At 35.6% G+C, this 27,521-nt stretch overlaps 1 protein-coding gene and 1 long non-coding RNA gene across 3 annotated transcripts in view; one reads left to right on the top strand and one right to left on the bottom strand.

The window, feature by feature from the left end:
* Positions 1-27,521, top strand: part of LOC141455911 (ribosomal protein S6 kinase alpha-5-like) — a 423,200-nt gene that overhangs the window by 263,241 nt on the left and 132,438 nt on the right. For both annotated transcript variants that reach the window (XM_074131400.1, XM_074131401.1), the window contains exon 3: positions 26,741-26,959. In XM_074131400.1, coding sequence (XP_073987501.1) covers positions 26,741-26,959 — 219 coding nt within the window. The remainder of the gene's footprint in view (positions 1-26,740; positions 26,960-27,521) is intronic.
* On the bottom strand, positions 1,001-8,827 carry LOC141455915 (uncharacterized). Its single transcript, XR_012459536.1, has 3 exons — positions 7,572-8,827; positions 5,537-5,691; positions 1,001-5,351 (listed from the first exon to the last, which is right to left on the bottom strand). It is a non-coding gene; the product is annotated as an uncharacterized lncRNA (long non-coding RNA).

Raw genomic sequence — 27,521 nt, forward strand, 5'->3', positions numbered from 1 at the left:
TCTAGACAAATTTTTGAAGGAATTCTCAAGTGTTTTCCACCATTCTGAAATGTCAACGTCTACTGGTGCTTGGTCTAATTTGGTGTAATTAATTATTTCTGTCTTCCATGCTTCGGTGATATTTGCTGATTTTTGAGCAAAGGTGCAAAAATATTGATGCAGTCGTCGTCGTCGTCTAAAGATGAATCATCAGATTTTTTATCTTCACCAACAGCCATAACTAATGGAGCGGGAAGTTTGTTGGGCGGTGTATTTTTTATTTCACGAATCGACTCGTTATAGCAGGCAGATATGTTATTTGGGTCTTTCATTTGGCGCGTTTTTAACATCTTTTTGAAATTATATAAAGTTATATAACAGTAATAGTAATATATGATGCATTGAAGTGTAAGTAGTTGTCTTCTTTTACACACATTTTCATTACCAATATATAAATTAAAATAATTATTAGAAAATAATAACATTTTTTGAAAAGATTATTAATAGCAAACCGCTTTTAATACTTAAACAAAAATTCAAAAAACCGAGACCGAGATATCTCGACGAGACCGAGACTGAGACTTGAGCGACCGAGACCGAGACCGAGATCGAGACTGCATAAAGTCTCGCCTTGTCTCGGTCTCGTGCAGCACTAAAGAATAGACATTTTCAAATATGAAAATTACACATTATACGTTTACAAAAATAATTACACCACAATCTTAAATTATACAAAAATTACACCACCATTAAAAAACGACACAAAACGTTGTTTACCTGGCGCATCCCTCCGGATGGGAATTAAAGAAATGTCTGCGATGGGGGTCCAAGCGCTCCTCACGCAAATCACCCGTGCTTCGCCAAATGTTATAACAAACATATTAAAAAATAAACAACTACCTTGCGGCTGCAGAAACACAACAGAAAACAGACATACACTAAAAAAAATAAAAACAATTATTTATATAAATAAAACCAAATTATCTATTAATTATTATGCAATACACAAGAAGAACACAGCACATATTTCTTACAAATTTTTTAATACAAGACACTTCAAATACTTAACACGTGTGCACCATTTGAAAAGTAAACAAAAACACTTGGCGAAGCACGCACTCATTACAACGCATCTATCTATATATATAAAAATGAATGTGTGTTTGTTTGTTTGTACTCGATAGATTCAAAAACCATACATCCAATCGCCGTGAAAATTTGGGAAATTATTAGGTATATCCCCGGGAAGGTTTTTGCAAAGTTTTTTTAAAATCAGAGTTGGGGCTCTCGGTGCTCCCGAACAAATATCCCAAAAATATCAAAATAACATTTAATTAGTAATATTTGTTAAAAGTGTAACCATGAAAACCATGAAAAACAGTTTTTTGCAATTATTAATACGAGAATAAATTACACCGAAGATGGTGGAAAATCCATTAAACTAAAAGTACTCAACAATACTATTGATGTTGATAATCGTTGGGTAGTACTATATTCTCCATTACTACTAAAAACGTATAACGCACACATAAATGCTGGGTACTGCAATTCAGTGAAAGCGATAATATATTTGCAAATAAGTGAACAAAGGAAGCGATATGGCAGTGTTTGGAGTGGAAAATACAACTGCATCTAACGATGAAGTCACCCAATATCAACTGGGACGCTACATAAGTAGCAATGAGGCCGTATGGCGTATTTTATAATTTTCCATTCATGAGCGATATCCAACGGTTGTTCATTTAGCAGAAAATGGACATCGTGTGTACTTTACATGTGAAAATGTACCTGCAAGAGCAATGTCACCACCTCCAAAAACATTAACTGAATTTTTCACATTATGTAGAAATGCTACCTTTGCAAGGACACTACTGTACTCTGAAGTAGGGATAATTTTATTGTTAATTTTCATTTCGATGTATTGTATACATTTGATCATTAATAAATTACGTTTGAGGTATCAAAACTGCCTTTTTGTTAAACACAGCAACGTGTGAACGGGTACAGCTAGTTATTGTATAAATTGAAGAAAACAATTACAGATAAGAACAAAAGAGCAAAATTGTTTGAAAAAAAAAAATTAAAGATTTTAGAAAAAATCATCTTTAAATTTTTTATTAGAAAAGAAACCAACTTAAGATTCAACATAACCACGTCATTATATTTAAAATTAAAATTGGAAAAATTCACAATTTCGATAAACACTAGAGTAAACTACAACATAATATCATCAGTAGAATACACATTACAAAAAGAAAGTCAGAAACGAACAAGTTACAGACAACACACCAAAAGGAAAAATAAAGCGTTTGACCCCCGTTGGCAAGTAACTCTGGGTGGGTCATATGTAAATACGTAATGTAGCTATATAGAGTTATAGAAGAGATATAAAATCTATACCCCCTTCGCAGACAATACCGGTACCGCGGCCTTAACCACCTCCAAGTCCAATGGCAAGCACCCCGTGAGCTCCTGCAAAGCCTCCGTGGTCGTGGTCCGGCTATAATACCCCATGAGCAACAGAACGCTGCATGGCCAAATGGTGCAACCTCACAATAGCGGTCCCCCACTCGATGGATCCAAACCGACGCCCAGTAGGTCACCTGAGAGACCAGAACCCATGGTATAGGGTACTCGTCACTCTTCTTTTCAATTACCATTCTCTCCTTGTTACCGATCTCAATTGTCCGGCAAAAGAACCAACCTTCCTTCTTAAATCCCTGACATGTGGCACTGTTGAGAACCATGACGGACCGATATCTGGTCACCTTAGCTCGTTCAAGACACTACAAAGGTTGAAAGAGAAATATTACTGGCCTGGGATGGCAGCGGATGTTGCTAGGTATGGGGCAAGGTGTCCTACATGCCTTTCGCTAAAACCCAGTCAGCAAGGACCAGCAGGTTCAAGGGAAGAGCCAAAAATTGCCGGAACGCCTTGGCGGATAATTACGGCAACAATGCGACCAGATGTTAAGCAAAATGGAAAGCGACGGGTCCTATGTGACTACTTTGAAAAATATTCGGTGCTTTTGCGGTTAAGTTCTGCTGCAAAGAAGAAAGGGGGGGCCGGACGTACCACTTCTGGAGGAGACCTCTGGAGTGCGCCAAGGGGCGGTTAATGTGGTACCAAACCCAGCCACAGTTAGATGCGTCTGCATGGTGTTCGGGCAAACTGGCACCACAGTACAGGAAGTGGAAAGTCAGGAAAAAAAAAGGATGTCTCCGGCAGCTTATGGGTTTGAGGACGTGGAACGGAAGCTTTCACTGGGACTTGGGGGGCGAAAGATTTGAAGTTACATCCAGCCGAGGACCGAATACATTGTCCCCTCCCTCCACCTAACATCTAATTTCTAGGTTCTTGGCAATCACCCTATTCCGCCATTTTTCTTTCCGAGGAAAGAGGAGAAAATGTTACTAATTTCAAATTAGTATAATACTGAATGGTAAGAAAAAATGGCGGTATAGAGGTTGTTCGTGGTTTTGTGACTGTTTTAATAGTGGCTACCGGAGGTTCAGGAAATTTTCATTTCATTATTATAAAATATTAGGACTTCTAAAGATTTTACTTATTTTGTTAAATAAATAAAAAAGTTGAAAGATCTATAAACTAGGAAAAGAAAAAAGGGGAGTCGAGTTTTGGTCACCAGAGAGGTCAGTCAAGGTTTGGCTAGCTGAAGAATCAAGTCTGAGACAGCGAACTGACATTTTTGAGTCTTGCTTATTCCTCAGATCCAAGGAGGGAATTTCCGATAGGGGCTGCGAAGGATAGGCTGGTCAGTCGAAGAAAGGAGTAAACGCTCTTCCATTTATTTATTCTACTTTATTTTGTGTGTGAACTGTTGGTGAACCTTATTCAAGCAATAACTTTTATTAATTTTTTTGTTTGTAAGTTCATCCTTGTAGTAATTATTGAATATAAGGCCTAAATTGGTATCGTAATCTTTTGGTTATTTTTTTTCTTGTTTTATTTGGTTTTCTTTTTATTCAGATTGGGTTTCGTCGTATACCCCCCCACATACAGGAAAAAAAAACGGCGTGGCGCTCAATTTTTTGTTTTGTTTTTTCCCCCATTCACCCACCCCCTTCTCCACTGATTGCTGGCGACACTCATACTTAACGTTCTCGTCCTAAAGAGTGCGTAACAGCACAAAGCTTAATTTCGCGTCCAGCATCATCCCCAAGTATCTGGACCAGGTGATACCCAACACAGCCTATCGCTACAGTATCTGACTACTGGCTGACGAATAGGGGATAGCGACCCCCTCAAAAAACCGTCTTATTCGGAGCAATCCTCAGTTTATTAGGCTTACACCATGTGCAAACATAATTCAAAGCTGAAGTCGCATTAGCCTCCAATTACGCCTTACTATTACCTCCTACCACAAGGACTAAATCGTCCGCGAATGCGTCCTTACCAGTCAACATATCGTCGTAGACGATATTCCACACGATTGGCCCTGTAATAGAGCCCTGCGGATAACCCCGCTTACCATCACAAGAGACCCGTCGTTAATATGATCGCACAAAATCTTCCCTGTCCCGCAAAAATGACGCCACCATATGGAAGATATACATTGGACAGTTCATCCAAATCTTGCGATAAAGTTAAATACCTTTTTTAAATTGTTTTCACTTAAAATCAAAACGTTAACCTGCCTACTAATCGCGTCTTCATTCGATCTCCTCCACGATGTTTTAACGAGTAATCATAATTTCGTTGGACTAAAGACCATCTGAGAATTCGCGGTTTCACCTCTTTCCTTTCGAAGGCTAATTAAATAATACCATGCCAGTCGGTGACTGTTTTAAACGAAATGCCCGGCAAATACACCCTAAAAGGTTCCAGTGAATATATAATTTTTAACGCCTCCCAACTCGTAACTGAAATGTTTCAATAAATCTGAGTTTGCCCTTTTACTAAAATATGCCACCGGATGAAATTTGTTATCTTTTTTGCTTCTGCATTAACACAGAATCAAACCCTGAAGAACTTGCATCACAGTGCAATTTCGTTTTCGACTTTAGGAAAACATAAAATAGGGGTCGCTGCTCTCGTTAAAGTGCCTTTTAAATTATAAAAGGTCTTTCCATGATAAATCTACTTAAATTTTAGGGTTCAAAAATTTGTAGCAGTTTTTTTTTTTAAATGAATTTTCTGAAATGAGATACCAGTCTCAGAAAACTTTGTAACTCTCTGAAATTCCGTGGCAAAGGATGCTCAGTGTTAGCCTGAATATGTTGCGTACTGGGTTTATTGCCTTCTGAACTTCTGAACTTCTTCTGCAGTATCCCAGAGATTCTATTTCTGTTCTATCCAGCATGCTGAAGAATTCTTTTAATATATTTCAATTTTCCTCGATGGTCTCCGCAGCCTGGAAAGTATCATCTAAATAGGTAATTATTTCACCCTCAGCAATTAACGAATGGTACCTGAATACGAGTGTATTCGAACTGACCCCATGAATGTGGTGAACGAAGTAAAAATGGTATTGAATTTTTTTCTAAGTTGATGTGGTGAAAAGCATCTTTAAGGTTTGAGAAAAAAGAAAAAATTTACCTTGTACGAATCCACAAGATCATGAATGTGGGTTACTGGGCAATGGTCTCTCATTGATATTTTATTTCAACGCTCTGTAATCTACAGCCATTCTTAATGTATGTACCACATATCTTCCGGCAGCAAAACTGTGACGTACTCGGCCTGATTATTTCCTTCAACAGTAAATCATTAATAATTCTCCGACAGCTTCTCTCACACAAAAAACCTATGGGGAATTATACGAGGGTCGTTTGAAAAGTCCGTGGAAAGTCAGAGAGATAGCACCACTGGCGCGTAACAAGGTTATGTTTAGTTAGTAGCATCTCTTGGAAGAACACACACCAAGTTTCAGCCAGATCGGTCTATTTCTTTGTGTTTGGCATTCGTTTGAATCGAGGAAATCGAGTGATTTTCAAAAAATGGACGAAAAAGAATTTCGTGTGTTGATTAAACACTACTTTATGAAAGGCAAAACGCCTCAGGAGACTAAAGAGAAGCTTGATAAACATTATGGTGGCTCTGCACCTTCGATTAGAACAGTTTATAAGTGGTTTCAAAATTTTCAGAGTGGCCATATGGGCACAAGTGACGCTGAACGTTCTGGACGCCCTGTTGAGGTTACTACTCCAGAAATCATTGATAAAATCCATGATATGGTGATGGATGACAGAAGAGTGAAGGTGCGTGAGATTGCTAGTGCTGTGGGCATCTCGAATGAACGGGTACATAATATTTTGCATCAACATTTGGGACATGACAAAGCTATCCGCAAGATGGGTGCCGCGATTGCTCACGCTTGACCAAAAACGAAATCGTGTGAAGTGTTGCAAGGACGGTTTGCAGCTGTTGCAGAAGAATCCGCAGGACTTTAAGCGTCGTTTCGTCACTGTGGATGAAACATGGATACATCACTACACTCCTGAGACCAAAGAACAATCTAAACAATGGGTTACCAAGGGGGAATTTGCGCCAAAAAAGGCGAAGACCGTTCCTTCGGCCGGAATGATTATGGCGACTGTCTTTTGGGATTCGCAAGGAATAATCCTCATCGACTATCTGGAAAAGGGTAAAACTATTACAGGTGCATATTATTCATCGTTATTGGACCGTTTGAAAACCGAGCTGCAAGAAAAACGCCCACGATTGGCCCACAAAATAGTCCTTATCCATCACGACAACGCACCAGCTCACACCTCAGCAGTTGTGGTAGCAAAATTAATGGAAATAGGGTTCCAACTCGTTTCACATCCCCCCTATTCTCCAGACTTGGCTCCCTCGGACTACTATTTGTTCCCCAATATGAAGAAATGGCTGGCGGGAAAAAGATTTTATTCAAACGAGGAGGTGATTGCAGAAACGAATGGCTATTTTTCAGACTTGGACAAATCCTATTATTCGGAAGGGATCAACAAACTAGAGCAGCGTTGGACGATGTGTATAAGCCTAAAAGGAGACTATGTTGAAAAATAGAAAAGGTTTACCCCAAAAAATTAAGTAGTTTTTATTTTTGCACGGACTTTTCAAACGACCCTCTTAATAAAAAGGTTGATAGTTGGGTTTAATAATAAGTGCAAGTTTCAGGATTAATTGGCCTGATAGGTTTAACCTAATAAGTGACTGCAACATTTAAAATTTGTTCTCTAAATGAGCAATCAATATTAGGGTTCAAATTTAACATAATTTCTGTTTCTTATATTGGTTCAATTTTAAAAATATCATCTATATTGTATCAGTATTTTCCTGAAAAATACAATTATTTAGAATGTTAGCTTGCTCCCTGAAGTAATAGAAAATTGTTCATTAGCAATGAAGTCCCTGCCGAGAAGGCAGTCCCAGGAACCTCGAAGAACCCTACCTTAACCTGTAATACCTTGTACTATAATGTCAGTCTCCAATCTTCCGACAATCTTAACCTCAGATTTGTTGACTCCTTGTAATTTTAGGCTTCCATGGCCGCCAAACAATTGATTTAGGGCATCATAGTGCATCTTAGTAAGGAGAACGAACTTCTAGTATCTAAAGGGAAGAAGATAAGAAAGGGAAGGATACTCACAGGTGTAACGGCCAGCAGTTCCCTCCATGAAACTAATCGATTTTGATGGAGGATGTCGTACATCTTGTAGTATTCTTTTGGACAAGCATTGCTCTTATGTTCGAATGAACCATACTTGTAACAACTTGGGTTCTCACTTGGGTTTCCTGCGTTCTAAGCCCGATAATGCCATGCAGTTGAAACATTTCTGAACAAACTAATTATTCTTCTTTTCCAGCTTTACTGCTTTACGCACATTTCCATCTACAGCCCCAGGTTGTCTTTAAATTCGTTCAAGTTGCTAGCTCCATACAAAATTATCTTATTTTGTAGAAAAGCAGGAAATTCCAATTATAATATAATTCATCAATGATGAATCATCAATTAGACCCTAGGACAGCGTTTTCATTTCAACATAATACTCGTGTGTTTCTGTGCTCTCCAATTTCATAGCAGCTAAGTGTTCATGGGTTTTCTGCACGGCAGACTCTCTTTGGAAACTCTTGACAACAATAGGCTTCTAAAGCTTATCCAGTTTGTTGACTTCCGGGCAAATATTTATTTATTTTTTTCGATCGAGTGAAACTTAAATAATTTTCTTAGAAATCCTTACCCCCCATACTTCCACAGGAACAACACCAGTCCCAGCAAACGTATTAACTGTAACTTCTACTTGCTTAAAAGTGAATGAATATTTTTCTGGCTTCCCCTCATCGTTAATATTAGTTCCTCCTTTCACTACATCATCACTTAGTGAATCCTTGTCACCTTCCTCAAGACCTCCTTCAATCACATTATCATCAATCCATCATCTTCATTCTCTTCACCGTCACTAATTCTAGGACTTCTACAGGAATAATAATAGCAACCTTTAAACGGGTAACCAAATCATTCTTATTTCCTGTTCTATTTTTAAGCTCTTTCCCACAGTTCCTGTTCTAATAAAGGGATAGTTAGAGTACTTACAGTGTTCATATCAGAGATGTATTTCTTTCTGTTCATTATTTTTAATTGTAAGTTAAAACGAAATTGAGAAAATATTATACGTAGTAACCACACTCAAATATACAAGTAAAAAAAACAAAAGTCAATCTCCCAAAATAGAAACTCCAATTCTGAATAGTTTTGAAAAAATAATTATTTTTTTTGGTAACTTCATACTTTTGAGTGCGAATCCCATTTCTGAAAAACTTGAGTATATTTCATCTTGTTTGATGAGAAGACAAAACAATTTCTCAAAAATAATATGTCTTAAATATCTGGTAGCAACATCAGTTTATTACCACTTAAAAACATGTGACATAACACCTGATGATAATATTAAATAGATTATTATTATAGTGAAATACTTTAGCAATAATTTGCCTACCCTAAAAATACGCATATCTTTATCTATTTTATTATGTATAACATTCAAAGTAAACGATTTAGGGATAAATTAATTCATAAATATCTGAAATTAATTTATTTTATTTTTTTTTTTTTTATTGCTCATAAAATATAATTTTTTAGCAAGAGTTGAGTAGTACATTATAAAACATATACATAATAAAATAACATCATACTTCAAAAAACAAAATGTCAAGTTTAACCAAATTCAAAAACAAAAGAAAAAGAAACATTTACCCTTAAGAATAAAAAATAAAAACCAAAAAGTAATGAAATAAAATTAACCAGCTGTCACACTTTCAGCATGTATTAAAAATATAAATAAATAGAGATATGCCTCTAGGGAAGATTTAACACAACATTTCTTAATTTGAGGGCCTTAGAAATATAATAGAAAATTTTATTGATTTTTGAAACTGACTCTGGTACCAACAAGTTACAAAATATTAAATTCACATCCAAGACGCCACTAACATATTCGGAAATATGGAGCTTACGGAAATTATCAAATAATTTACATTCTAAAACAAAATGTTCTAAGCTATCCAAACTACCCGAATTACACAATGGGCAACTCGACTCTGGAGAAAACTTATAAGCTGTCCCATTATAAAAAAGCCTATTAACCTTCTTTCCCATTAACCGCAACTGACAAAATATTCTAAGTTTATTTATATGTATATTATACGTTAAATACTCTTCTCCCAATCCTAGGGTACTTATATTTCTAAAATACATATTGTAATGAGAAGTCTCTGCCTTAGAGATATCTTTACATAAAAGATTATTTCTACACGCTTCGATTAGGGAAGAGTAATTATCACAAAGCAGTTTCAAGTCTTGTGCCAACCAGACATCCCGTGCCCCAATCTCGAATAAATAGGTACTAAACTCAGTAACCCAATTAAAGGGCATCTTTTTGCTATCACTTAGCTGCAAAAGCCTATCATAGCACATTCTGGGGAGGCGGTTATTACCCATAGCAAGTAATTCCTCCACCAGCCCAGCAGCCGTTTGAACACATTAAATTTCAGATGAATCCTATCAGATTCTAGGCGGACATAAAAATCAGGAGTGGAACGCGGCAAACTCAAAAGAAGCTTAATGAAGCGGACCTGCGCCCTTTCAACTATTTCAGTATATGGAGGGGACCAAATTTCTGCACTATATAAAAGCACATTGACCACAAGACTATCAAACAATTTGATGCTTGATATCTGAAATTAATATTATGTCCAAATATAATAGCGGTATACTTGACGAAAGTGTAGTGTTAACCAATTGAATGAAAAAGATGAACTTAAACTGACGATGCTTAACTGTAATAAATTTGAGGTTAAATCAGACCTCAGAAATGTATGTGGGTGTAGGTATGCATTTTTTAAAAAAGTATTTTGAACTGTTCAGCCTCATTATTTATTTCCATAAATTCCAAAATTTCCATAAATTTTTTGATTCTTCCTTTTAAAAGAAATCTAAATTAAAAATGAAGCGAATCACTTTACTGAACAAAAAATATTTTGTAGATAAACAGAAAAAATGGCCAGCAATAAGGGTGTGTGACATCTAATAAATTCTAAAAAATATTAATGAAAAGTTAATGCAATAAAATTATTTAAAGTAATATCAATGAAATGTTACTAGGTCTGTAAATTAAGTAATGAGACTGATTTTTTTAAAAAAAATTTATTCAAAATGAATTACAATTCTATATTGTTACCTTCAAAATACTTCCTTCTGAAGCCATACAGCGCTGGAGACGTTTCTTCCACTGCTCATAGCAGTGCTCGAACTCCGATACTGGAATAGCCTTCAGCTGGTCGGTTACAGCCGTTTGAATGTTTTCGATTGTCCCAAAATGAGTTCCCTTGAGGTGATTTTTCAAGAAAAAAGTCACAAGGACTCAAGTCAGGCGAATAAGGAGGCTGAGGAGCCACAGGAATGTTTTTACTGGCCAAAAACTCTGGTTTATTGAAATTGCTGTGTGACAAGAAGCATTATCGTTATGCAACACCCACTTGTTCATGGATGTTTGGTCTCACACGAATTGACCCGTTTTTCGAAGTTTTTTTTCAAGAACCTCTCGTTCATCAAATTTTGTCCAATGAATTGGGTGGGGATGAGAAAAATCTGCGCAAAAATGGTTCCAAAAAACCTTTCGCAAGACCAGAGGAACATCAGGAAGGAAAGGTGCCTTGACTTTTTAGATTCAATTGAAAATGGACCCCCATTTTCTGGAACGTGTCATTTCTGGTGTCGAGTCTTGGGGTGGCTCCTCAGCCTCCTTATTCGCCTGACTTGAGTCCTTGTGACTTTTTTTCTCTTCCCAAAGTTGAAAAATCATCTCAAGGGAACTCATTTTGGGACAGTCGAAAACATTCAAACGGCTGTAACCGACCAGCTGAAGGCTATTTCAGTATCGGAGTTGGGGCACTGCTATGAGGAGTGGAAGTAACGTCTCCAGCGCTGTGTGGTTTCAGAAGGAAGTTAATTTGAAGGTGACAATATAGTCTCATTACTTAATTTACAGACCTCGTGGTACTTTCGCTGATTTGTGTGACTTTTTCCCTTTAATTCACCTTTATACATAACTTTTTCAACTGTATGTTTTTGTTAAGGATTTATAACCACGTGTCAGATGGTAGTTCTAGTTTAGTAGAAGCAAAATAAAATAATATAAAACTACTAAACACAGCCAATAAAAATTATGGGGCCACAGTTTTTAGAGGGTTAGTGGCGCGACATACAGAGAATTTAACAGGGTTAGGTTGTTGTCTTTTTTTAGACGCCTGCTTGTCCAGACTTGGGAGGAGAACAAACTGGCAAGCTGGAGAAAAGGAGATAGCACAGTATCCAGTTGTTGACTGGAAGAGAAATTGTATTTTGTGAGTCTGAGATTTAGAGAGAGAAAGAGAACTCACAAACCTAAAGTGAAGCAGTGAAGCAGAGATCTGGAAGACCGATATGATGTTCTTGTCGCCTAGATACCACAGCATACACTCTCACATTGTGTTCAGTTTTTTTGGAAGGATACGCCCTTCTTGAACGCTCACCAAACACTAAAATATCTTAACTATGTCTGTCGACCACAAAACAAGACGAAAATACGGAAGTAATAGTTTCTGTTTTTAATTTTTTCCTTTTCTTCCCCTGTACAGCCCATTACTGTTTTTAGACAAGAAAATTGAGAACAGATGGGTGACAATTTCATTCCCTTAATATGGGTTAAATTATTTAAATCTTATTAGAAATAAATATTTTGTTCCCCTTAATAGGATGAAGAGGTCAAATTTTTTAAAGTCATTTCTTTAAAGTGTGAAAAGAGAACCTAAGCCTTTGTTTTATTTAGTTTTTGTACTTTTAGGCACGTCAACATCTGAAGTCATGAAGATTAGGCCCGGAGCTTTTTATTCGAGTATAGTGACCGCTCTCGAACAAGTTTTCTCTTGTTATAGACCCACACTGTGCTTTACCCGCTAGTGATACCCCAAGTTGCAAAGTACTATCCTCCTCTTCTTCTTCTTCTTCTTCTTCTTCTTCTTCTTCTTCTTCTTCTTCTTCTTAACTGGCGCTACAACTCATGTAGATTCTTGGCTTTCTCAAAACGTGCCCGCCAGGCGCCTGTTTCCTGCGCAGTTGCCCTCCAGTTTCGAAATCCTAACATAGATGCAGAATCCTTTGCCACATTATCCTTCCAGCACTTTCTTAGAAATCTCATCTTAGCTACTCATCCTAGCTAAGTGTCCTGCCCATAGCAGTCTATCAAGCTTTATTATTAGGATATTAGGATACATTATATCAGGATCCGTGAACAGTGTGTACAGTTCCTGATTTTTTACTACTTCTCCAATTCGGTCCATCGCGTGTGTAGGACCATTGATTCTACGGAGTACCTTCAGCTTAAAAAGCAAAACAGTCCGTTCATCTGCCTTACTCTCCTCTACAATGTTTTTACTTAATCCCAGTATTGTTTAATGTTCGTGTTGATACTACAAATAGATTAAATCGGTGATGGATGCTTGAGGCTTCGCAAACTATGTAGATACTGCCATATTTGTGGAAATTGCTGTGTGGAGGAGATTTTGGCTACAGAATTGCCCCACGGAACTCTCTACTGCTCACCAATAATTGGTGACCGTATTGGAAACTGATAGCATCTCTGTCAGTTTGGGCTTATCCCAAAGCAATTGGACTTTTAACCACACTGTTGTAAAGTAGTTTAAAATTCATTGGAAAAAGACGGGAAAAAATCTAAAATTGGGGAGTCTCATCATTTGAACGATTGCCACGTGTATTGTTGTTGCCTCACTGTATTTACGCACCAAAGTTGTTTTTTTTATGCCTTATTTTCTTTTAAATAATTGACGTTAAATAGTTGAAACATTTGTTTCTTTTATTTAACGGGTTTTTCATTCAGAAATGAAGACAGTTACCACCCTCAATTCCCTTCCAGTAAACTAGATATATTTCCGTGATAATGTCGTGTAAAGTTCATATTTCGTTCGGGAGACATCAAAACTAATTTATTTCTGGTATAATTTCTATCTTAGAAAATAAAACGCAGACTATTTAAACAGAGATAACAGTTTTATCACCAAAGAGATATTGTCCTGAATAATGGACCATAGAGATCACATTTTAAAAAAGAGTGGAACATTTTGTTTTATCGTTTTCCTCTCTAATTTTCTCTTTATTTTAAGTCATAAATTTTCTTTTCTTTTATAAAGATTTTCTATTTTTTTTTTTAAACTACAAGACGTATTTTTCTTAACTTCTTTTTCCGGTTTTATTTTACTTAAATATAATGTAAAAAAGGTTTATAGTTTTAATTATTGTTCCCTACGTGACTAACCTTCACACCGACCTCAAACTTTCCCTTCATAGACCAACAAGCCAAGACGAAATATCAAAAATTCCGTAATGCTCTCTCTACTTGCTCTAATCCTCTTTTACTGTCTCTCGCTTCCTCTGACATCCCTAACAATACTCCACGACGACTGAATCGCCAGTGGCCCCGCGACTTCCTTACTGTCTAAGAACTAAACGTCTTTATTCTATCTCTCCTCTCTTCTCGTATTCTCCTCCTCACATTCTCCTCTCTCGTACAGAGAGTGCTACCGCTGGGTAGTTTCTCTGCTCCTGCTCTTCCCGCTCCAGTTCACCTCATTCACCTCCTATTTACTTATTGTATATACTTATACAGATTGTAAATTATAAAAAAAAAATTTTGTTCCCCGCTACAGTGCCGTTCCAACTGAATACAAAAAATTTCACAGAACCCAAATTGATAATTTCTCAGCCATATTGGGAAAAGCGATAGTCTAGGCGGGCAACCACTTCTTCTACCTCTCACTCGTTCCTGTAAGTGCAACCCTTCTGCAATATTCTGAAGAATAACTTTGGATTATTATCCAGCACTCTGCTGATCTAACTCCCTACACTCCCAACATTCTGATGGAAGAATTCCATAAATTAATAAAAACTTTGTGGATTCCCTATTGAAACTAAAATAGCGTATGTTTCTAGGTTCACCAAAGAAGCACTATAAGTGCCTGACAAGTAAAACCATTCCCTGATATCCAAAACTCACCCTCTATCCTAGCCTCATACAGGGTGGGGCAAAAGGTATGAACCGGTTTTAAAGGGATGTAAAACAAAAACAATTCAACTTACAGAAATTATGTTTGATATTGTTTAATTCAGTACTGAATCTAGTTTTTTTACAGTAAGTTTGAATGAAAGATGATATCATCACGTAGGTGGCGGCCATCAGCCGCGATGCACTCTTGAAAGCGAATTCTGAAGTTTTCAACCGCTCTTCTGCACATTTCGATGGGTATTGCCGTAACTTCCTATCTGATTCAGTCCTTAAGTCTAGTTCATTTTGGTAAGAAATGCTATCGATCAATCTCCCAGGCGCTCAGCCCGTAGACATGCACTGTTGAACAGTTTTGATGATATACTCGTAGCTCTACATTAAACTTCACAAACTTTTTTTTATAATACCCTGAAGAAGGTAGTAGAAATTACCGAAACGTTGGTATAAAGCAAAAAAGTTGTTTTTATTTAAGACCGCACCAAAAATCAGTTACCACAATTCTTGTTGAGTGGTCTTCAGCGATGAACGTCAGCGTTTTTAAGTACTACAAAAACTTTAAAAACCATTAGAAATGCTTTTAAATCGTTTATCTTCTTGAACTAATATCGATACCAAATTATCGTTTAAAATTACTGGATATACTTCACGATATATCCACTGCAATTTTGTATTTGTGAATTTGTTTAGTATTTAACTTCATAAAGTGATGAAACCCTTAAGTTTTAAAGCATTAAACAAAATTGAGGCAACATTGCTTTCAACTTTATTATTCCTTTGTTTCATTTATCTTCTTGATTTGTTGATTCGTTATTTATGAATTTTTGCTAGTGATAATCTTGAAGAAATAGGTGGAAAAAGTAGTTAAAAAGAAATAAGAAACTCTGCAATGCTTATATTGCACAATGAATGTAGTCAGTTGTAAGGATGTTGTATTTGGAAAAGGATACGATGTTGTTAAGTCTCTGGACACGATCCTCCAATACAGTAAATCTTTTACACATGTGACCTGCTTACACAATACACATGTTGTACATGCATTATACAAATGTGTACTATATTACACTCTTCCAATTCTGTTCTAGAAAAATTCTATCAAATTATGTTTAGATACAAAATTTTTTATAACGATAAAAAGCCGTGTAAAGATTTGATTCTTTTAATAAAAGATTCATTTAGAAACTGAGATATAGCTAGGCATTCATAAGCATGTAGATATTAAAAGTCTATTACTAGGGAATTGGAGCCAATTCTAGTAAAGTGTACGACGCTTTCATTCTGATTATTATCTTTCTTCTTTTAGAATATTACTTTAATCTTCGATAGTTTCAATTCTTCAGAAAATTTTTTAAAAAATTGAGCAGCGTACGGCCTTTCTTATAATCAAATTATCATTGTAATTATAATAGATAAGTTCCCTTTAAATGTCTTCTCTTCTTGATAAATTCTGTCGTATAAATATGGAAGCTGGGTGGAGTGATCTTGGTAATAAAGGGAGGGACCTTTAGCATTTGTTAATGCATAAATCAATGCTAAGCCACTTCATTCTAGACCTAATACAATATTTTTTAATAAGAATAATTAAAAGTTCATTGTCGAACCATCTATTGGAGTATGGCTTTTTAAATTCATGCAGGTCTGGTTTCCAAGTGTGGACAATGTTGGTAGTAAAATGATATGGTAGTCCAAATTGTTGAATTCAAGAACGCATTAATGAACAAGTTCTAGGCTTTTTTAATCTCTTGTTAAGGAGCTGGTTAGTGCGCTCTTTGGAGATTGTGATTTCAAGAGGTAACTCATGTACGCGCCTTTTTGTGCGGTAGGGGAAGAAAAAGAAAAAAACATCCATTTTATGGTGAATAGTTCAGGATAGAATTAGGATCATTGGCAGGAATAGGATATCCGGTGGAAGAGTTTATACAACTTCTCGTTTTTCTTATTTTGTACTACGTATCAGCCGACAAGGCTTAACTTAAGTACATTGTATCACAACTAATCATTATACTAACCAATCAACTGTCTCCAATCGTTGAAATGGCCATCCACTTCGTCCTGCGTCCAACCCCTTCACTTTGCCCCCATGAAGGTGTGCTGGAGCTGGAGGTTAGTGAAGTAGCTACTTGTTTAATTGTTCGGTCATCAGTGGTCATCTTATGTGGTTTAGGCCGAGAACTGGATTTTCATCGTGGAAGCCGTCTACTGCTGCTATCTTCTTTCTTTTTTTGGGGGGGGGAGAGAGATGTTTAGGGTTTCCTTCCGCACCAACAAATAGCAAACTATAATACAAGAAGGTCAATTCTTTTAGAATAATGTAGTAAGCCTTTAAGGAAGAACAAAATTTTTGACTTCAGCAGTTTTTAATTTTTGGTCTATTTTTGTTTCCTTACGTACATTCCGATTCAGTTTTTTTTGTACGCCTTGCACCGATATATCCCAGAAAGGCAGTGGGGGGAAGATCAGCGGAATTAGATCAAGGAGGCCTAGGCTCCAACAATGGGTTCTGTAGCGTCTAGCAAGAAGAAGAGATTAAGATTAAGATAGTAGATGGGACGGGACCTATACCCCAAGGCACCGCAGCCACAGAAGACTTATTGTGCCAGTCCCTTCTTAGTTCTAGTAGGCGAACCCTCCGCTCCTAAAGAGGTCAAGGACTTTCCCTACTAGTTCTTTTTTGCGCTACTATCTCCTTCGGCCTCAACGTTCCAAAGGTTTCATAGCGCAAACGTTCGATTGCAACGCAATCGAACAACAGGTGAGAGGCCGTTTCCTCCTCTTCCTGACATAATCTGCACAAAGGCTCCGAGCTGATAAGCCCCACCTTGCGCAGATGCTTCTTGAACCTACCGTGCCCCGTGAATAGGCCTGTAATCAGAGTAATCTGGATTTCTGCCCAAACACAGGGTCTCTTTGGATCTTTGCTAACACAGCCAAGGCATCAAGGTCTTGCTGTGTTTAACCCCAGGACACATCACCCAGTTCTTTTCGTGCTCCCTCCAGATCCAATCTCTGAGAGCCGCGCGAACCGAACCCCTGGTGATCCCCAGGATAGCAAGAAGAAAGTAGTTAGGCCATCATCTCTTCATCTCTTCAATTGCAATTAATTAAAAAGTCTTTTTTGTTAAACTTTTTAAGTAATAAAAAAAAACATAAATCGCTTTTACGAACGATCCATTTCTAAAGAAAATGGCCACATTCACCTAATTGTGTTTATTGTGAAATTTCATTGAAAACTACATTTCTGGAGTAATAAAACGCGAAAATAATTTTGATGAAATTTTGCTGGTTCTTGTTATGATAGGTGCATTACTGGATGGGCGAGTTCATTGACCCGTCCAGTAGGGGAGCAGCTATTTCAGCTGGTACCAACATACGTATAACTACCTCTCAGTGTGATTGCTTTACATTATGTTTTACATACCAATTTATATAAAAATGTGTGCATATAAGATATAACTTAATCATTTTAACGCCAACTTTGGTACAAATTCAAATTAATGGAAGAGATTAACAAATATTTATCTAGAGATCAGGGGAATTAAATCTTCCGACTTTTTTTGAAATAGATTTCTGCATGAACAATATATATTGTGGAAATAAGTATTGTACTTTCGACGGGGTTAAATTTAACTGTTGTTAAAAACCTCTAATTGTAGAATTAATGTTTTGCACATTTTGCAAACCACAAAACTATGTATCTTCCATTACCGACTGCCTTTATGGGCTAATTCCTCTCCCCTGCTTAGGGAATCCTTTCAGATGGTAAAACCTCTCCTTTAAACCGTCCATAATAGAATCTTCTAATCCATAATAATTAATATTTTATTATGTGCTAAATGTAATTCCTGCATAAAAGTGCTTTATAATTTCAGCAAAATTAGTGGCCCATTATTTTGTATACTCTAATATTGCAGTAAGAGCAGATTTCGTCCTCGTAATAACAAAGCTTGCATTTAGCAACGTCACAAGCAGAACCATAACTGTCAAAAAAAAAGTATATCTATTTCAGATGAGCTGATCTATGTGACAGAACTCGGGCTTGAGAGTTACTTCCGTAGTTCACCGTCGGAGAAGTAACGGCTCACTGCATGAGCTAAGCTATAAGCACCCTTCATTTCCGCTGACTGTCGAGATTTTCAGCCGGGACTATTTTTAGAATAAGGTTTTAGGGAGTCCCCACCTAATAGTTTGGGGAGCCCCTGATAGCTAAATTTAAGCCGATGGGGGTGACACTGCGCTTTTGGGCATAATCGTTGGGTTGAATCCAACCATGGGCCAAGGACATGTGTATACGTACTCTGCGAAGAAGTAGCTTCTGTTCCAGGGATACTCTCCTCTCCTAAAAAAAAAAGCTCTTACAATTTTTGGGTCTGGAAGAATAGAGTTATATTAGGCAAACATGCAATCTAGAGCTAGGACATCCTCCTTCCAGCTTCTTTGGTCAAGGCAAAATGGTAAAACTATCTTGTTATAAGTTACTCCAGGACAACCTAGAACATGACGGTGCCTATATCGCGATTTATCCTAGCGTTATGCCTTTTTTTAATGGCACGATAAGTCCTAAAATATCTTCAGAGTAGTCCCATATTCGGAGGCCCAGTTTACTGCAGCAGTGCAATCGCTTATTTACTTATCTGGCTGGCTGCAATCTATGTCCCCGTTTTGTTATCTAATCTTAAGTCTGTACATTTTTAGTGAATAGAATCACAATTCTTCTGTGTACTGATTCTTATATATCAGCTGTTCCTCTTGTTGTAGCACATTTTAGAGCCCAATTCAGAATTCCTTTGTTGATTTTTCTTCTTTATTATGTTTTCATGCTCTTACTTGAACTTAGCAACCAAATTATGCAACATTCATTTCGTTTTCCAGTTCATCTCCTGTTAAACCCACAGGTTTGTTAAAAATTGGTTTTCATAGATAAATACCATGAAAAAAAATTACCTGTACGTCATCCAGGTCACATTGTGCGCACTTTCATTGCCTCCTTTGTCTTAATTCATCAGCTATTCTCAGAGAAGAACAACTTCTTGAAATAAAGATTTGACGAAGCCCTAACCAACTATTATTACTCCGGGAAGAATCACTGAATTAACTGGTTACACAACGTGGGAATTTTATCAATTACCCTGACATTTGAGGGGGGGATACAAAAACTTCTTCCTGTATTACTTTCAATGGTATTTTCTTTATATGTTTTTCTGGGTAGCTTTCAAGTTGAAATCTAGTTTCTGACGTCAGCTGCTTGATAACGTCACTATCAGTTTTTGTTTCTTTCTTTATTTTTTAATCATTAACTAACTGAATTAATTAAGAACAGTTTTGTAAATGATTTTGACAACTTTTTAAACAACATTAATTATTTTTGACATATTTAATTAGATTTTTATATTTTAATACATTTTTTCCTCCCAAAAAAAGAGCTTTTTATTAAAAGTAAACGAGTTTTTTTACGCTTCTAATATTTATGAAAAACTAATGACCAAAAAGTAAGTCTCGCTTTTAAACCTTCTTTTTGGTGTATTTTCTTCACACTTTTGCCCTTTAGATAAACATTTTTTGTTACTTACACTTCGTAGGGCTCGCTTTTAACAATTTTAGCTTCTGCTTGTTTTTAAATATTTTTATCCTTTAGATAGATATCTTTTACAATTACTTTTTTATAATATTGTAAAAAATTTAATCACAGAACTTGTTATTTAAATTTATTTTATTTCTTACTTTTACTTTGTTAAAATAATGTTTACACTGCTTAAATTTTAAATAACACGGGCAGCATTCTTGTTTCTATGTTTATTTAATCAATAGTACAGCTGTATAATGAATTAAAACATCAATACTTAATTATTAGTACCAGATTACCTTGGATCCATCTTTACTCAAAATATTATGGACCATTATATCCCTAAATATGATTCCATCCTGTTGATATGCCTTTTTTCCAAGTTTTTAATCCGTGAAGTTACATACATCTCAGTAAAATAACCTTTATCTTGAATCAACGAACAGCCTATATCTGGAGAAGAAATTGAATCCAAATGTCTACTTGAACATACAGACGTAACTAATCAAATGCTCAAAATTGACGTACGCAAATATCCTTCTTCCTCCTCCTCCTCTTCGGCGCTACAGTCCTAAAAGGACCCAGGGCCTCCTCAAGCAAGGCTCTCCACTGATGTCTATCAAGAGCCTTCAGTCTCCATCTTCGCACCCCACCTTCCTCAAAAACCCTTCGACGTCATCCAGCCATCTCATTCTTGGCCTACCTCTTATTCTGACGCCTCCGGCCGGGCCTTCCATATAAAAGGCGTTTTGGGATGTGGTTATCCACCATCCTCTCCACATGTCCTAACCAACTTATAATCTTCATTTTTTTAATGTATGCAACGATATCTGCTTCTCCATAAAGGATAAGCAGTTCTAAGTTAGTGCGGATTGTCCATCTTCCTCCCTCGTACACAGAACCTCAATACTTTCCTTTCCCACACTCTCAAGGCTGTCTGGCTCTCTTGGATCGTGGACCCAGCCATTCGCTTCCATAAAGCACTACCGGTCTTATCAGCGTCTTATATATGAGAAGCTTCGCTTTTCTAGAAAGGGGATCTGAAACATAATATTTTCCTTAATGCGAACAGGCACTTGCTCCCTGCCGAAATTCTCGCAAATATCCTTCTTACCCTACAAGAATTAGAGCGCACCATTTTGTACCTTTTCATGGACCATTTAGCCAAATTCTCCCTTAATTTAAAGCTAAAGGAAAACCTCTTTCTCCAGTCCACTTCTCCAGTGGTGATGGTCACCATTCTCTGCAATAAATCTATCTGACTAGCATCAGCTATCTGTCCTTATCGATACTATATAATAGAAGATTCCGAAGGCCTTCTACTGACTTCTCGACGCCTTTCACGATGTAAACAAAAAGCGTTCTGAGCAAAACCATTTTCACACGAATCATAAAACAATCCTTTTCTCCATCTGGGCGGAAATAGGACAATAACAATTAGCAAAATTTGGGAACTCCTTTTCAGATATAATCCTCTCCAACAGATTCCAGGCTTTTGGTTAGATTAAACTTTTCAATACCAAAAAGCGGGGTTGCAAAGTTAAAGAGGTCAAAGAGTCAGAGAGACACTTCCATTACAAAAAAAATCTGGAAGGAGTCCAACTGGAGGAGTCTTCCTCCATCTGCCCATTCAACCAGAATTATGAAGGAAGATTTTTGTCCTTTAAAAAGCCCATTTATGCGTTACTTCTTGGAACACTTTCCAAGTTAAGAGGATAATTACTTTCTTAAGATCATAACGTTTAAGATGAATCAATATTTTTCATTTGGAACCTAACTATTTATTAATACGAACAACCAAATATATTATTTATTGTTCACTGAAGCCACAGTTAATTCTTGTTTAGATATAGAGAAGGTTTTGTTTTCTTAGCTGTTATATAATCTCTCCGTGAGATTAGTGCCGCCAGCTGATCCTGCCAATTTTATTGCGACTGTGAGCGTTACCATTGGTATTAGGTTATAATCCTGTATGTCCTGCTTGTATCCTAACAGGATTGATTATATGTGAGCCGTATGTTCCAATAATCCACAAGGCTATTTCTCTTCCAAGTGATTATGAAGTATTTCTATTTATTATAAAGGATATAAATTGTTAACATTGATAGTTTTAACTGTAACTTCCTTTAGCCAGCACAACGTTGTGTCATACACAAAAGTTGTGCTCATAAATGCACGATTTACATTCCTTTATGCATGACTAGATGATTGCATCTAATTAAATTGGTTAAAGCGTTTTAACTAACTGTAAAAAAGGGAACACAGAAAACACGGTAATGATATACTTTCTTTGTGACGTCAAAAAGGGAACTAGAGTTTTTATTTCCTGTTAAGAGTCGTTTTATTCCCAGTCAATGTGCACTGTTGTCTTAATTCTCACAGACTTTAAGGCTAAGAAGCAAACAAGACAAGTTCTTCTCGATTTTTCTCTAATTAAAGCTGGATTTCTGTTGTGAAAGCTGTGAAGAAAAGTTCTGGTTCCATTCTGTAGTATAAGAGTTCTGCAAGTTGATTTTGGGGTCGATTTCCTTCCGTCGTTGTGTGGGTAGATTGCTTTTCAGTGCATTTTTTTTTTTTTCGCGTCTTCTCAGCAGAAATTTTTAAGTCTGGCTGGTTTCCAGATTGATGTATTAAGAAGGTTAGGAGCAGGTTTCAGGAGTTCATCAAGAATCGAATCTTAGTATCACACTATCTTAACTAGAAATGAATGTATTATTTACGTTTGTCAAAAATGTGAGAAAATTTATTTCGACTACTCGCACATCACTTTCCAATCGAAATCATTCAATCAAATAGGCGTCATGGGACGAAGCTCTAATATAAAGGCTGCAAAAACTTTTCTGTATTCGTATTAACTGTAACACTCTTGTTTTTTAATGTTAAAAATTCATTGGCAAGAGTTCATTCATGAATAATTAACCGATTGGTCAAATCTTCGTAGAACAATTGATAGCTTAAAAACTCTTTTTTGTTTCTTGCTTATTACTTTACATCTTCATGAACTCCTATTTCTGAATTCTGTATTTTGGATACTGATTTAAACCGATACCAGAAAAAACTCCACTTCTATCTGCAATTGGAAGCAAATCCTCTTATCTTAAAATCTTTCCTCTAGAACTCTTCCTGACAATCCAACTGTCGACGGTCGAAACTTTCGAATTCGACTGCCTTTAAAGACAGTGGCCACGTGAAGAGAGTTACTAATAGTTTTGGGAGTATTACCACTGGGTTTCTTCTCCAATTGTTTACTTCTACTGTTCCCTATTATCATTGTTACTTACATATCGCCATTGCACTGATTGAACCAAAAGATAAATAATTCTCTTATGTTCAGTATAGTTATTCTTGAAACTTGAAACTTACTTGTTCGCCTTCTTCAGGGCTTTTAGTACAATTGAAGGTTTTTAGATTTTTTTGGAGGTCCTTTATTCTTTCAAGAAAATCTGCCCAGTATTTTTCTTCGAGATTTTATCTTCAAAATTATAAACCTTAATTATAAAGTTCAAACTTTTATTTATTTGCCATAATTTCAAAATTTTTGGTAAAATTTCGTCCGTCAACCGGTTATCTTCAAAATCTTATTTTCATTTTAATCCAAGCTTGAGTGTTGTGTATTTAAGTAAAAATTATTCAGAAGTACGTAATATTAGTTACGTAATCTACTTTAATTTAAAAAAAAAAAAATAATAAAATAACCAAACAAATAATTTAAACAAAATATGTAACTATTGATCAAAACCCAATCATGTTAGCACTGGCAACAGTCTGGCTATTGCAGTGTGCAGGTTATAACCATGATAGAGTGTAACCTATACATTGTGCTATGGCACCCATCTTTTGCTACAAGTTGCAGTCAATCCCACATTTTAAGGTTACAACTTACAAACTAGTGTTCAATACTTCAAACAACTTTATGTTATATGGCAAGGGAAACTTTGTTAGGACTGGAAAGATTGGAAAATTCAGGTTAGTTTCTCATTTTGTCTTAAACTTGTTAGGAATGTATTCAAATATTATTTACTTTAAATGTTTTATATTTTACTTACAAAGATGATTTAGAGGCTTATTATTTATCCCTAAAAACTTTCCTGAATCATTTTTCGGATCTCTTAACTCTTAACTGTGTTTGTGAACTTAAGAAGAATTCATTTTTAAAGGAATACCTGAAACACTTTGTTAATTGGTGAATTAAATTCAATCTGTTTAAACGTAAAAAAAAACAAAACAAATAATTGTGAAATAGAAGAAAGAACCTGTTGAACAATCCACTTGTTTTTTAATGGTTGTGTTTTCCCCTCTACTCGTGTTACAGTTCATGGAGATAAAGATATGTGATCTTATCGTTCGCCGACTCTCAGTGTAATAATTCCGCCTCATCTTCTCGCCAGTTGTGTCTGTTTTTTAAATAGATGCGCTTTACATTTATTGAATCATTCATTCTGTTTTATTCTCTTTATATTCTCCCATTCATAATGATCACTGTCTATTTAACTATTTGTGTCGAATTAAATGGAATTATCATAACATTAGCCAGCTCTTTTTAATAATCTACACTTTCCATTAATATAATCTTGGTGGGCTCATTAGTTGGAATATTATCTATTCGTAAAATGAACAAAACTACGTCTAATTTACCCTTATGATTCTAAATACATGAAGTCCACTGCCTTTATTATTAATTATCTTCCACATAGGCCAAAGGTTTTACTCCCTGGTTTGAAGTTTTGCCTTTAGATGATGTAGATGGTTATTCCCACAGAACCATCTTTGATGTGATATTTGATCTTAAATCATGAGAGCTAATCTAAGACTTATCACACTTAACTTCACTTATATTCTTCTCCTTTGACTGACCCAATAGTTTTATTCATTGTCTACTTCACATCCATCTTATCATCCTTGTTTTATTAAGTCTCTTTCGCTAAGACATTCTGCGTTGGTCCCTTTTTCAGTTTTCTTCTCTTTTTCTGGGTCTTCTTTTTACTTATTTATAACACTTTTTGGATATTTATACACACTTTATTGTAATCATATGATTTTATTTCTTTATATTCTTTTTTTTTGTGCACGGTTTATGTTTTCTTAAATTAGAAAATTATTGAAATATAACAGATTGTTCGACTTCAGTGAACGTTATTTTAAATTACAAGTTAGTTACATCTAAGAGATACCTTCTAGCTTGTGTCAAATTTCAAATAGATGAATAATTTTTGTAACGATACTCCTAAAATTTAAATCAATTGCAGAAAACTAATAGCTTACTTACTAGTAGACCCAATCTTTTTTGGCTCGCTACCACCACTTGGTAGTACATCATGCTAAAATTGTACCACTTCGTAAAAATGATTGTATTTCGTGAAATTTGTTATTACAAGTATATTATTTTACAATTATTTTCTTAATTTGTATAGAGATATAATGTAGGTGTTACAAACGAGTTCAAGTTCATGTTCACTTTATAAACTTTGTGAAGTGTAAGATCTTAGTTTTAAAACTTTTTTAAATAATTAAAAATTGCGTACATATTTTTCTCTTCAAGATTATTAATTAATTTACAAAGTTCTTCTTTAGGATTATTATATTTTTGCCCAAATCTTCTAAATTAATTTCTTTTAAGCATTTAACTACCTGTAAGTACCAATTAAATTTAATGTTGCTTGGATATAGAGCTTACTCATTACAGTCTCTTTAAGCAGATCTTTACATAGTTATCATTCAAGTTCTATCACAAGATAATTCTATTAAATTTTCTTTATGTTTTATCGATAATGATGTAGCTTTTCCTAAATTTTCTTTATAAAAGGGGTTTGAAATCAAATTATCGTTTGTGTTTTTGGGTTTTGGGAAACTACTCCATGAAAGACAATTTTAATCCTGTGCTATTATATTTTCTCGTATACTATCTTGAGACAGACTAACCTAATTACTGTACATATAAACAACTTTTCTGTATAATATTATTATTTAAAATAATTTTTATGTATTATAAAAAAAAAAAAACGGTTCTTTGATATTTGTATGCTTTAATTTTTTTTTTTAAATTTTATGTCCGCCATTATTGATTATTTTTCGAGTACCACCAACCAGTAACTCGCGTACCACAGGTTGGGGGAAACGCTGTTAGAGCCTATTACTCTATTAGTAATTACCATATAATGAACAGAAAGATTACCTAATTTGCCAGTTATGGGCATAATTGTAAGCACAATAATCTTCAATATGAACAAGTAGTTTGTTAAAGAATAACACAAAATATAGCAGCAATTTTGTTACTTAATTTTATTACTTTTCTTAAGTTGTTTAGGTTAATTCATCAATAAAACCTACCTAAACTTCAGCTGGCAGACTTTTCGTTTGAAAGTTTAGTTTATCTTCTGAATTATTATTACAGAATTACGGGAATGTATTCTCCTCATCTTCGAAACCATTATTAGGTGTTCTGGGATAAAATAATTTGAACCAGTTTTTATGTCTGGTTTGGTATTAGATGGTTTTGTGTTATAACAGATATTTATGCCCTTAAACTTTTACCACAATATTCTAGTGAAAAACTGTTTATCTTAACAATAAGAAAAACCCTAAAATGTATAATGTTCCATTTAATGATTTTTCTAATAAATGCCTTTCTTTTTCTGTGTTTTTCAGCATATGGCAAGGTGTTTTTAGTACGTAAACGTGGCGGCAAGGACGCTGGTCGTCTGTACGCCATGAAAGTGCTAAAGAAAGCCACCATAGTCCAGAAGAAAAAGACAACAGAACATACCAAGACGGAACGACAGGTACTGGAAGCTGTTAGACAGTCACCATTTCTAGTGACGCTGCATTATGCTTTCCAGACTGATGCTAAACTCCATCTGATATTGGGTGAGTACAATTTTTTTTTTTTTTTTTTTTTTTTGTATTGGCACACCTGGAATCTTCTTTTATTTCTTACACCGTGTGATCGACTGTCCCAAAAAAATAGAGTTAAGTGAAATTTGTGATTTTTTTTTGGAACGTGTTCTAAAAGATATTTAAGATTTAAACTCTTTATTTTGTAAAGTTGAAGAGGTTATTTACTAGATTTTGTGCGCCTAAAATGACATTTTAGCCTTGCTTTACCGAGAATACTTTTTACGAAATAGTATTTACGACATTTTTAATTTAAATAAGGGTTAGGTTGTTGGATTTTTTGTTTTATTTGTTTACGTTAACAAGCTTCTACTTAGTTACATCGTTAAGCTCCTCGTTAAAACAAACCTTTGTATTTAGTCTAGGTTTTTCCCCTTCCTTTATTTAGGTTAACTTCACGTCAAACTGTTGTTCATTCTTTTTGGTGACTGATTCATAGTTTCAATTGGATGAAAAAATAATTGTCATTTCAGTCCATAACAGACAATAGAGTCCATGATCAGACTAGACAGAAGACACACCAACCCTTTAATGT

The sequence above is a fragment of the Rhodnius prolixus genome, unplaced genomic scaffold (genome assembly GCF_049639745.1).
Source record: "Rhodnius prolixus isolate KJV_2025 unplaced genomic scaffold, Rpr scaffold_4, whole genome shotgun sequence".
Lineage (NCBI taxonomy): Eukaryota > Metazoa > Arthropoda > Insecta > Hemiptera > Reduviidae > Rhodnius > Rhodnius prolixus.